This window comes from Rhyacophila brunnea, unplaced genomic scaffold (assembly GCF_057557595.1).
Source record: "Rhyacophila brunnea isolate RB1 unplaced genomic scaffold, BYU_Rbru_1.0 scaffold_20, whole genome shotgun sequence".
Lineage (NCBI taxonomy): Eukaryota > Metazoa > Arthropoda > Insecta > Trichoptera > Rhyacophilidae > Rhyacophila > Rhyacophila brunnea.
The window spans coordinates 32,069,390-32,083,801 of NW_028232860.1; the positions used below are offsets into that span (position 1 = coordinate 32,069,390).

General features: G+C 34.5%; 1 protein-coding gene across 1 annotated transcript in view; it reads right to left on the minus strand.

Moving 5' to 3' along the window:
- LOC147071528 (O-acyltransferase like protein-like) overlaps window positions 1-14,412 on the minus strand; it is a 110,371-nt gene that overhangs the window by 18,837 nt on the left and 77,122 nt on the right. Inside the window, exon 3 of the mRNA XM_085947965.1 lies at window positions 180-358. Coding sequence (XP_085804091.1) covers window positions 180-358 — 179 coding nt within the window. The remainder of the gene's footprint in view (window positions 1-179; window positions 359-14,412) is intronic.

The window sequence follows — 14,412 nt, forward strand, 5'->3', positions numbered from 1 at the left end:
CACTGCCTGTCAAATAGTACCAAAATGACAACATCGCGTCTCGCTTACTCTTGTAGTATGAGATTGGAGAGACAGTCAGCGTTTTTACGTGTAAACAGTTATTGTCACGATAGTTTAAAATACGCACTAGGTATTGCTGCCAGTTAATCCATGCACTATACAGGCGCTATAATACTCACAAATATTTTCTTCAAAGCTGCACTCTGAACATCATCAGATGGCATGAGGTGAACTTCAGTGAGGCAGTACTGTCTCGGAGGAGCACCTTCAGTCGCCTTCATGCACTCATCGTAATTGCCTAGCTGGTACACCGAGCCTTCTAGGATCCCTGAAGACTGTTTTGCCGTGGCGTCCCACACTGAAAAAAAATATTATGAACAATTATTGGTTTGAACCGTTCGTTATAAATGTATTTAGATTCATTTCGAACTATCTTGGTTAGAGACTGAAAGCCCTGACAGACGATAAAACAGGCCCCGACTGAATTGAGGACCACCTGACTAATACCGGATCCAAAAAAGGATAACCGGTTACTATGGATCTAACTAAGGGATACTTTTTTTTTAATAATAACTGGCACACGAAAGTAACAACGAGTAGTCTGACACCAGATCGTTGGTTTATAATTTATTAACTAACTCTGTTTCTCTATCAAATTTGGTCTTCTCCTATGAGCCGTTTTAAAGGTTAACTCAATAAGCACAATTGAGATTTGGGGGAGTTCCGACAAAACCCTTCAGACATTACCGCCAAAACAATTTAGAAATGAGACAATTTTTATTTTGAATATTTGGAATATTCTAAATTAGAAATACTACCATACAAAGGCATTAACTAAGTGTTAAAAGCTGATGATTTTAAGTTATTAATCTACTAATCGCTGCAACGGATTAAATCTCAAAATACACTAATTATCGTAAGTAATTATGTATATTTATATCGATACGAAATTCAAAAAACAAAAAGCACTTGTTGTATATATTTTTGTATATTTCGGGCGGTTTTGTCTAGGCGGATTTCTCCGGGCGGTATATATACTGGCGCATTTGGCTTGGCGATAATGTCTGAGCGGCGGCAATATCCGGGCGGTTTAATTTACAATATCTGGGCGGTTTTGGTTTTCAAGCCAATGGGATTTGTGTAATTACAAGAATCACATTAACCCTTCCTAATTACAGTGCACAAAAAGAAATCACATCTGCGCATATGCATGGTTTCTTTCGCTCGGCACCTGTCCAACCATGTCTTATTTCGTGCCAAAACTATCAAACCTCACGATAATGTGTTAAATGATTAAGTCGACTTATTCTTATATGGGTACTAGTATGTAATATGCATACACCTCTAAGTAAATACTATTATTTATATCTAAGTAAATAGTTATGCAATTTGTTCTTGAATTTTATCACTACTGAACACGTTTCAATCGATAAACATAATTGTATTTCGTCATTTGTATTAAATTTATTATTATCACAGAAAACACATTAAAAAATATTATTTAAATTCAAAATATCAACTAGTCAATAATGAACCTTCTCTAAAATATTTGATTATATTTTTGTCATAAATAAAAGTCAGTACGTGATAGGTATATCTAAAATACAAACATGACCACTTGCCTGCAGATGGTTTTGTAATAATTATTGACTTTGACAACTTTAATTTCTCAAAACCGCCAACGACTACGATTTTACAATACGCAGCTAGGTGCAACGCAAAAGGTTATACGGTCAAGGGTTTGTGTTTAGGTCGATTAGGACCTTAAAATTTGAAATATATATAAGTATATTTTTTTTAAATTGATACAAAAATAATTGGTTGATTATTAACTTCATATCAAAAATTTGATTGCATTCTATCAATATTAAGTACAATGTCAATTAGTGATAAATCACACGATCATAAAAATAGTTTTAATGCCACAGTATTTAACACCTGCGCATATATTCTATTCACAACACTGATATCGGCAGCTATCAAGGGTAGTTTTTTCATATTTTAATATTACAAGTATTAGCACTTATTGTAACGAATACAATAAGTTAGTTGTAATTGTTACAATAAGTGCTGTGTTTTATCAGCACCTCTCTTGGCTGTGTTAAATTTTAGAGCGAGATAGACAGTTTTGACTGTTTAGACCAGGGGTAGTCAACCTGGTCCCTACCGCCCACTAGTGGGCGTTCAAGCTTCCATGATGGGCGGTAGGGGTTTTTAAAACATGTTCATTATGTTTTCGCTTGTTCCTCATAAAAATTGAGCCAGATATCCAGTATTTAGTTTAGCAACATCAGCCTCAGGGATCTCATTAATAATTTAATTAATTAAATGTAATTTCATCAGACTTCATGCTTCTATGTATGCAAAGTATAAATAAAAATATATATTTAACCACAGTAAGTTGTTTTATAAAATACTGAGCGAAAGTCTGACATAAATTAGTATTTGGTAACTAATTATTATTATATGCTTTAAATTGTTGTAACTCTGCTTTATACATTTTATAAAGTAAAGTTACTTAAGCGTCAATTACATTGAGCTTTTTTACGAGCTGATTATTGGCAAATTTATAATCTGCCTGTAAATTCGCCCAGTGTAATCATCGAACAAGCTAATAAGCAGGTTGTAAACACTCCACCGAGAAAAGTTGAAAGCCGGTCAACTTTATAAGCTACACGCCGGCTTGTGGGCGTATCGCGTCTGCGCAGTAGAGCGTGGTGGTGGAAAAACGAACTACCTACTCATTTTGAAATTTACCTTTTTGACGTTTAATGGAAACATTATTATGGAGCGTAGCGACCTCCCGGCAAAAAAACGAACTACGTTCCGTCAAAATCGCTCGCTGGCTTGTGGCTTATCAGCGAATGGAAAATTTTGTGTGTAATCATGAAATCGCAGTAGCTGAACCGCCCGCTTTTAAATTTGCCAATAATCAGCTCATAAAAAAGCTCAATGTAATTGACGCTTTACCTACTTTATAAATTACCATTACTGTGGAACCGGTGGGCGATTAGAATATTTTACTATTAACAGTGGTACAAAAGTGGGTGGTAGGTATAAAAAGACTAATTACCCCTGGTTTAGACGACTAACGTATTGTATAAGTACTTCAATACAAACATATTATGATAAACTACCCTCGTTAACCGCCGATAGTAGTCTTGTGTATATAATAGATGCGCAGGTCGTTTCTTTTCTTCTTCATTTTCAGTTCAATTAAATCGTCTTTAAATAATATTTTATTTTTAGACCAAAAACTAATGTTTCAGGGAAACACGATGCACTATTTTTTGGTTGATCATGTATAAGCGACACATCAATAATCCACACGGCTGTCAATTCTGAGCATACATTCAAGTTTATTCCATCTAACATCTCTGTCACTAAGCGCTTTTCTCTTGGTGATAATATTTTCTATGGAAGTTGCATTACTGAGTACATAGTGTACAAATTTACAACAATACAACAAATGTACAAGTGTACAATAACCTTTTTTTGATACCATGTCCAATCCTAATAAGATCATAAATATGGGCCTCCACAGAGTGGAGATTTGTGTTAACAGATTTTGTTTTTACGAGAAATGGATGTTAGTCACTTGTTCAACCTATTACGTCCATACTCTGACTCATACACAAATTGAAAAACAATATGTCTACTTACCAGACCCAGGATTATAACCTGGGACCCTCGACACTATAGTCCAACGATTAAACCACGCGGCCAACCTTGGGCCAGCCGTATCAGATTTCAACGCACATTGAGTCACTTGCGGAGGTTGCGTAGCCAAAATATTTTCATTCTGCCTACGTTTCTGTTGACCTCTACCTTTTCTTGTACTGTGGCATGGTGTAAGTCAGGGTTGGCGAACCTTTTTACGTACGCGTGCCAAAATATCCCAAATATTATTTTTTGACTGTCTGACGTGCCGAGCAGTTTTTCATAGAGAACAAAATAGTTGCTTCTTCAAGCGCAAATTTACTCCAGAATTGCTCCGATCAGATAAGGCATTCTCTCGCTACTGTGGTCTCAGGTATTATAAAATGATTGTGAATCCATCAAAATCAAATGTTCGCGGCGCGATTTTTCCCGCCGCCTGATGAGGTCAGTCCGATGATATTATGTCTAACGTAAGGACCGATTTATGCAATTAAAATTAAACGCACCTATTGCTTATTCTTGAAAAGTATCTGCCTGCTATTTTTATACAAGAATGAATTTCGCCGTTTCCGTTGCGCATCGATTGGTAAATATTATTAGTAAAACTATTATTAAAAACCGAAGAAAATACGCATAATATCTATATTGTCATTATTTTTTAATATTATATACCTAGTTAATATATATTTATTTGTAAACCTTTTTGTAAAAAAAGTATATTTTAAATTATTAAGTGTATCATTTTTTTTATCTTCAACATATTTGCGTGCCATACAAAATCATCTCGCGTGGCATAGGTTCGCCGTCACTGGTGTAAGTCATACTTCTCATTGCGGAAAGTATTTCCGAAATATACAGTTTCACTGCACTTAATAGCAGCTATATGTTCTATTGGCTCGTTTTAAGACATTCTTATTGTTAATAGCACATGAATTTCATAATATGTTATGCCGATATAGCCACACCTTAAAAGCCTCCAATAATCTGACCGACCGCTTCTTCAACGTCCAGGTTACGGACTCCGTATAACAATGGGTATATAGCAGTAACGAAGGGTGGAGAGGGCTGCTAAGATCCGCAATAAAAAGTGCATATTAAACTTTGTTAGTCATACGCATTTAATTGCACATCGCACAATAATTGTAGTCTTTGTTCAATAAAAACACCATCTCTAAATTATTTACAGATGGTATTGGTTAGTTTTTAAAAATCAATTAAACTCTGCCTAAACCAAACCATAATGGTTTTGGTATATTTTGGGCGATACGACAAAATTGTGCACACTTTTTCATTCATATTCATTTATTTTCGTTGGATTAAGTAAACATATTACACATGTTGGTTATTTTTTTTAATTCATCAGCCTAAACCAAACTATAATAGATAAAAAATATTATACTATCTATAAAATATCCAAAGTTATGTATGATTGAATTGCATAATTTTAGATAGCTTCTAGATAGACGAGTATTTTTTTTACTATTGTCTTTTATGGCTCGGTTTTCGCAGGGTTTAATTGAATTTTAAAAACTAACCAACACCAACTGTAAATTTTAGACTTATTTCAATGAAAACAAATACGTATGACGTATGCCAAAGTTAAGTGGGCACTATTTATGTCGTATCTTAACAACCTACCTCTACCTTTCGCCATTCTTATATTATAGTGTAGCACCTAATCGCTTCCATTAAGTGTCCACACGCAGTTTCCTTATAATTTATTTAAATGTTCAAATATTGAATGAGTTAGTTGATGAGATAAACATTTTTCGGATAGATACTATCATCTCCGCTTTCATGGTGAAACATTTTTTAAAGCTCATTAATTGCTTCATTACTTAGAATCGTTATGAGTATTTCTTAGTCTATACAAGATTCTCACCCAATTATCTCGTCTTACCGCATTGAAGATTGGCCAATGAAGATCCAGTTAAATTCTTGATTAAAATTGATCGGCCAACGTGCGGGCTCCTTTTTTTCATTTACCGTTTACGCTGCCAATCATGACCAGTTGCTCAAAGCTTTCATTCCGAACGAATTCCTTCTTTCACAACGAACTGAAAAGCTGTGCATGAGTTCTTCAAACGATTTAACAACAATAGTGTTAGTGTATCAAATCTATATTAATAAAAGATATTTTAAAAAAAGTTTACTCAACCTATACCCTAATAACTTAGATGCAATTAAGTATGTAAATATAACAACAACACTTTAAATAGGCATTACAAACCACGGTAACCTAACCCATAGCTTATCAATCAGAGGTTAGACATTCTTTCTCCTTTTTATCAGTACTTGCCAGGGCGGAACTTTGCCTCATCCCCTGGCCCATATCCCTTGCCAAACGTCCAGTTTACCAGTCCTTCCATCTAACCAATCCACCTCTTTCATGTTTTCTTCCACTAGGATACCCACCTGGTCAGCGTCTTCGGTTTTATATCGTCTGACATTCTTTCAATGCTCGCACATCAGTGTTTCTTACTTACAAAATCTATTCATAGTTTTATGTTCAATCAAATTTTCCAGCTCATGGTACATCATTATTTTTAAATCCCATTTTCTAGCATGTGACTAAAAGTTTTACACACATATTTATCTCTCACACTACGAATAAAATGTATTTTCTTCGGTCGAAAGTTCGAACTGTGTGCCTACTAGCCATTGGTAAAAAGTGGAAAACGATTTTTTTAGATTTGGAATATTATCGTACATAATATTATGTTGTTAATTATGAAAACTTTTAATTTGCATAAAATCATTAATTGGTAAAATGCATGCAAAGTTTCATAATATAATATGGCCTCTTGGTATTTGTAAAATATGATATAATTCACAGAAAACGTAACGAAACATACAATGCATTGTCTTGATCAATAATTAATTTTAAAATATACAAGTTAGAATTCAAAGCCTGACTAAAAATAATATCCGAATATTCGCTCCGTCAATATTTCCTACCTACTGTACGTTCTTCACGCTATCTATCAGTAGCGAAGGGTGGAGGTAGTATGTTAAGATCCGCCATAAATAGTGCACAGTATACTATATTAGTCATACGTATTTGTTTTCATTGAAATAATACTACAATGTACAAAATGGTATTGGTTAGTTTTCAAAATTCAATTAAACCCTGGTTAAACCAAACCATAATAGGTTCCATATATTTTGGGCGATGCGAAAAAATTATTGTGCACACTTTTTCATTCATACTTATTTGTTTTCGTTGAATTAATACACATTACACATATTGTTGGTTCATTTTTTTTTAAGTTCATTAAACCCTGCCTAAACGAAACTATAACAGATAAAAAATATTATTATATCTATAAAATATGCAATGTTGTGTATGATTGAATTGCATAATTTAGATATTTTATAGATCGACGAGTATGTTTGACTATAATCTATTACGGCTTGGTTTTCGTAATGTAAAAACTGTAAATTGTAGTCTTATTTCAATGAAAACATATACATTTGTCTGAAAAAGTTTAATGTGCACCGTTTATGGCGGATTCTAACAGCCTACATCCACCCTTCGCCGCTGCTATCTATAATATAAAGCCTCGATTATACAGTCGATGATTTAATAAAATTTGATTCACAGATACTCACTGGAAAGATTATTCACTCAAAATTCACCACGTAATTTATCTGTGCATAATAATAATTGATGTAAGAGAAAGCTTTCTTTCATGACAATACAATTCAACAATCAATGAGTCACAGTTTGCCGGTATTCATCCGGTCCTTACATGAGAAATCGTGAGTTTCTTTTACAACTTCTCACCTTTTGTCAGGGGGGCCGCATTTGTATGCGCAAAGTACCTATGCTGTGAATATGGGCGGCCGAGACAACGAGCGGTCGTGTGGTGCTCATTTAGTTTGTATCTGGACCCGTAGCTTCTTGATTTAGGCAGGCTTGATGAGTGATTTGTTCGTAATAATTATTTAGGTTTTATAAATGAATATAATATACTTTTATTGGGTTGATATTATGACGTTTCAATATTACATTTTAATATATCGAAATAGTGACAGTAGAAAAGAAACAAATGACCTACGAAAACAAAAAATAAATTCGATTTAAAAAATAGAACAAAAGAGCGTTGTATATTTCGGATAGTGTTACCAACTGCTGTATAACTGTCATAGACTATGCAATGTTTTTTCACCAACAGTAAACATTATTTTTTATAAGTTCTACGCGTACGAAAATAAATACCAGATATTTGAATAGGTATTTGTAGTATATTTACCGCGTATTTATTAAACGTGATGTTAACCACTAACTAATGCGATTGCAATTAATCTATCATACCTATTATAAATACAGGGGTGTTAACCACGAACCAAATTGAGGCACCGATACGGGAAAACAACGTGTAATGTCGTTGTTCTTGGTGTTTAAAATATTATCAGACTGATGCTCTCATCCCGTTGCACATTTTGGAACTTAAAACGAATATTGTCAGTTGGAAAAATCTGCCGAAATCACTAAAACAACAATAAGGTCACCTCACGTTGAACTGTACTGTATCGACATTTGCGTGAAATTTTGTACGTTTTTATCATATTCCACATGTCTACACTTTTCGAATATCATGTCAAAATCACTTTTTTTTTGTTTAAGCGATTGGCACTATGTATTTTCGATAAGAATGTTGTCTATTATCTATGGTCTGCGGGTTGGGTTCTGTTCAAAATATTATCTATGGATGTCATGCTACAAGTATTTTACGTACGCACGCGTAGAAACTGTTAAAATTAATTGAAATTAGCATGAACAATTAATAATAGTTAAAATTACTAATACATTATAGTAGGCACTCTTCATCAGTGTCATTCTTTAGTGAATTTACAGAGATGGTGATGGTTCAAAATATTCTGCAAAATGACTAAACCATAAACTAATTTTGTAGCCGACAGCGTGACAGTAGGCGACATGCACCTCAATTTGGCTCGCGCTTAATTGTTATTTATATTAATCTATCGTATCTATTATAGATACAAAGATTTTATTATTTCTTTGACGTATTTAATTTTGTAAAACCATACGACGTATGTCATATAACGTCGTCAGTCTGTATATAAACAAAATTTTAAATTATCGTCATGAGCGACGCTAACGATTGGTTCAGGTAATAAACGGTAAACTGCTTAGGTCAGCGTGGTATGTTCAGGAATTTGACTCAGAGCGATGGAGCGGAGCTCGGAGCAGGATCACGGAGTAGTGGAGAAATAGGGTTTTACCCGGAACAGGAGCAAATCTGGACCACCGAGAATGTGTAGTGCTCCACTGCTCTGGATATTTTTTTATTATTAAATTTTCGTCCTAAAATCCAATGTAAATATTATATTTGATACTTTGCAACACTGGAATTATTGGAAATACGGCAATAATGTCGAGTGATAAATAACTTTACTTGTTTTGACAGAACAGGCGAAGAATGAAAGACAATTCGCTGTTGGATTTTTTTTAAAAATATAATTAATGAAAAGGACGAACCTTTTTTAATTTTTTAACATTTGTATACGTATAATACCCATTAAAACTTTTTACCCGGAGCGAAACAGACCCTGGAGCAAGTGTTAGGTCCCGGAGCGGAGAAATTCAAAAAAGGGTCCGCTCCAACATCTAATTTGACTGAGTTAAACTGAATTTGAATTAAACTGAGATTGCTCGGACGGTCTGTACACCAGATATGTGTCAAAGAAAGGCTGCAATTAGGTTATAGCCTCAAGACTTTTTTATGTGGAACATAATGAAATGTCTCGCTGATACACGATTAACAATGTTTTAGTATCTAAAATATTTCTAACTTAGGGCAGCATTTCTTTTCGTTCCCCTCGCAGCGGCCCTGTCTCTTGGCTTGTATATTACAACATCTCTGGTAAAACCACATTATGTATGCTCTCTGAATTATTATGCAGCGGCCAAATTATAAAGATTGCCCTCCGTATCAGACCACGAAAACAGGTACCGTAAGGTTAGCCCTTCGTCGGAAAAAATGAATCATTCAAGTTTTGTATTCTTCTTGCATGTGTGTAAAAATATTATTTAAACAAGTTTCTTGGACAGTAGGTACTTGGGATAATTTTACTTTCACTGGAACACTCAGTGAGGCACGGAAATATGATTTAAAGGTAGGCAAGGAATTAGACGATATGTACCAGAGAAAGAATATTATAGAGAGAATCTAGTAAACTCTCTTCTGCGGTTAAGAAATTTTTGCCTGCTCTCACTAGGGATGATTTCCAATCCTGCGCATCTATTCTATATACAAGACTGCGCCGCTATCGACAGCTATCAAGGATAGTTTTTCATTTTTTGTATCGAAGTATTAGCACTTATTGTAACAATTGCTATAAGTTAGTTGTAATTGTTACAATAAGTGCTATGTTTTAACAGCACTTCTCTTGGGTGTGCTAAATTTTAGAGCGAGATAGACAGTTTTGACTGTTTAGACCAGGGGTAGTCAATTTGGTCCCTACCGCCCACTAGTGGGCGTTCAAGCTTTCATGATGGGGGGTAGGGGTTTTAAAAACATGTTCATTTAGGGCGAGATAGACAGTTTTGACTGTTTAGAAGGCTAACTTATTGTAATTGTTACAATAAGTGCTAATACTTGGGAAAAAAATGAAAAACTACCCTCGATAGCTGCCAATAGCGGCTTATAGCAGTCTTGTGTATAGAATAGATGCGCTGAGATCCTAAAGAATTTGAATTATGCGCATATTGGTTACCAAAGCAGTCGCCATGTCCTATTCTGGTTTAGAACTGTTTCCTCGTGTCAGACTTAATGAGGACAATCAATGCGCTCCCTAAATACATCGTTTTTGCGATGATGTGCTGTGTATTTTGTTTTTTTAAATTTTATTTTATTTTTTAACATTGTTTATGTATTGTTTCTCTCGTGAGGATAATATATTAGTTAATTAGTCGTAATTATATAGGACTCACAAGACTCAATTACTAAATCACATTGGCTCGAATCCAGTGGATGCGGGTTATACGAGTATACCGACTGGCCATAGTATTTTTTTTGAAAAATATTTTTCTAGTGTGTATATATATACACCCACGGTGGCCGCGCGGCTTAAGCGTTGGACTATCACGCCGTGGGTCCCAGGTTCGAATCCTGGGTCTGGCAAGTACACATATTGTTTTTCAATTTGTGTGCAAGTCAGGGTATGGACCTAATAGGTTGAGCAAGTAGCTGACATCCATTTCTCGTAAAAAACAAAATCTGTTAATACAAACCTCTACTCTGTGGAGGCCCATATGATCTATTAGGATCGGACAAGGTCGAAAAGAAAATATATCAGCTGATGTGTTTTCAAATTAAGTACTTATATTTTTTTACATTATTTTATACTCCAATCCTTTCTATGCCGCAATTAGTTAATTGATAGTAATTAACATAAGAACTGGTGTAATTAAGGCGTCCAAAGACGCTCTGGGCACTTAATCGGTTATTGGAAAAATTTTTAGGACCAATGAAAACATAATATGACTATATGACAGCAAAAAGCGGAGAATGCAATAAGTTTTTAGAAGGTCTTCATCTAAATCGTGGATCTGCGAGTATAATGGTGACTGAATGATTACATTGGACACTTGCTATGGATAAAATTTCAAAAAAGCCAAATGACGGTCAGATGTGGGATTATAACTCGCATCTACGGCTACAGGGATGAATGTTCAACCAATTACTCCACCATGAGGTTATCAAAAGTTAGGCAAAATAATTATTACAAGACAGTAATATTAATAATTAACTCAATCAATTACAAAGTCAATCCCATCAACAGAAATTTAAAGTGTGCCACTGCCGTGAGTAAAAACGCATACAAAGGCCATGAAAAGCGTTCAGCGTTGCATAATATTTTAAAAAGTAAACCCCGCAACAGCCGGAAGACTTGTTTTGTATCACGCCACTGCACGCCACTGGTCGATGACAACATCATCCAATACTTGGACGTCTTTGTTCCAGTAATTTTGGAATGACCACAAAACTGGTTACTGCAGTCAATGACATCTTCTTTATTGAGTTTGGGTACCTACAGATTAATGTCATAAATTTTTTTAAATCCCATTTTAACACCAAAATACAATGAGGCACAATTATAGTAGTTTCGTAGTAGTAAATATATTGAAAGAAAATCACACACAAACACACATAATCGAATTGTCAAGACAACACTAGAAAGACACCTATAATAATAATTATATTATGCATATTGTAGAGTACGTAGACCAGCGAACTCAGAAATAATGGGAACTGAAATTAATACCTAACGGGTGTGGAGTAACAGGTAACCGTTCTCGAGTGTGGAAGAATATGGAATAAACTTAAACACGTGTCAAGAATATGTCATGCGTCGAATACTGATAACTGCTCTCGGTTTATGCACTGACGCTTATTTAATATTGGTGTATATCGATAATGTGTAGTTTTTTTTCATTTTCGTAGGACACTCACACATTCAAAACCCTGCGTCAAAATGTAAAATAGCCTATCGTAATTATATTTATTAATCTGTACTGTGATGTAGATTGTAGACCATTACATACAATATCTCAACAGTAAAATGGGTACTTTATCCAAATCCGATCCTAATAAAGATCATATTATTATGGGTCTCCACAGAGTGGAGGTTTGTATTAACGGATTTTTTTTTACGAGAAATGGATATCAGTTACTTGCTCCACATATTAGGTCCATACTCTAACTTATACACAAATTTAAAAACAATATATGTACTTGCCAGACCCAGGATTCAAACCTGGGACCCACGCGCCTATCGTACCTACCTTCATACAATATGTATTTATAACACACTGTTTCAAAATGATCCGTAGAATTTAATTGTTTTCTTTTATTTTAAATTAAAGTAACAATAAATTGACGTAGGCATACAAAATTAATGCAGTTTGGAAATTGATCCTTATGACAATTCAGCTATAGTTCATTTCTCCGTCATTCTAATCTGTATGTATGTGTTTATTAAAAAAAAAAAAATATGCAATGATTCTGGCGGACCAACTATCAGGCAAGTCTAAATTAAAAATCTGTAGCTAATTTTATTTTTCACTTCGTCGTTAAATACAAACCGTAGACCCACAGGTGTGTTTACATGTTTCGCCATTCATTAAACAGCCAATACACATTCATGTATCAGGCTCTAAGAATTTAAAATTATCTACCCATTCATAAAATCATGGCCTATGCCCTATATACTAGATTTGTTTTGAGTTAACTATATTTATTTATCATGTGCCCATTTCGTTTTTATGGCTTTTAATTTCAGTGAAGCATATATCTTCCGCATCCCTTTTCAATGTGCAACCATGGTCAACCATCTTCTGCTTTGATCAACTAGTAATAACTGGGCTTAGGATTCTTAGGTATTCAAATATATTTTTTTACAACCACAACAAAATATCAAAAATATCTATCTGTTTCGAGGAGATATATGCCTTCAATGGATCCCATCGCACATAGGCATTGAGGAAAATGAAAGGGCAGATGATCTGGCAAAGGAAGCCGGCCATTCAGGGGTACCATTTCAGTGGATACCAGAAAACCTGGACTGGAATGAGGCTATAAAGAAAATGTGCCATAGTATGTGGATAGATTTTCACCATAGGGCATCATTAGAAAAGGGGAAATGGAGTAAGTCGATTCTACCATCACCACGAGAGGTGCCCTGGTTTGTAGAGTCTTCTTTGACGAGGAATGAGCTTAAGTTAATACTGAGGCTAAGAACAGGGCACACCATGGGCAAAAGATTTGATGTCCTCATGGGAAGAAGCGAATCGCAGCTCTGCGATGAATGTCATATTTTAGAGGACATTGTACATATAGCACTGCAATGCCCCAAATATGAAATTCACAGAGTACAGCTGCGAATTGCAGATATCTATGAGAATGTCGACGAATTGAAGGGTGTCCTGGCGGAGGGTAAGACGGAAGAGCTAGGCAAAATTGTAAAGTTATTTAACAGAATAGAAGTGAGGACCTGATCGACGGATCCCCTTTTAGAAGAGAAGAGGCGATATGACAGCGAGTCGCAGTCAAAGCCTCGGTAAAATCACAAAAAAAAAATCTATCTGTTTCAGACAATTTTGAAGCATTTAAGCCCTATTTGTTGGCACCTATTTTTAAATATTTTTGGATAATTACAAATTTTTACATATTTTAGGTTTAAGCACATATTTTCCAATTGATATGACCAATTGAAATAAAAATAATTACAAAATTAAATAGTGTTTTAAATAAAAATACTGGACTTCAAACGCTGCAGAATATTTAAGCTGTTCTGAAAAATCCATCAGATACCTCAGATGTTTCAATTTTTTCTACTTCAGAAAAAGTTTCATTTACATACGCAATAATAACATATGTAGAATATTTAGTGGAAATAAGTTTTTCCATGTATAAAAATTTTCGAGGATCAAATCGTCAAAGATTTGCTTTCGAAAATTTGAAGCATTATTTTATTATTTATTGTAATACTTACTTGAATTTTTAGCACCTATTTTTGTTTATTAGCACATAATTATGACATTTTAATAACATATTTTCCAATTATATCTACATATTTTAGGTACCTATTATTCATTTTTTACCACCTAAAAATCCTAACCTAGTAATAACTATGTTGTATACATTGTATTACGCATAATCCACACAACCCCTTATATTCATTTTGTGTAATATAACCTCCTTATACGATTTTATGATTATA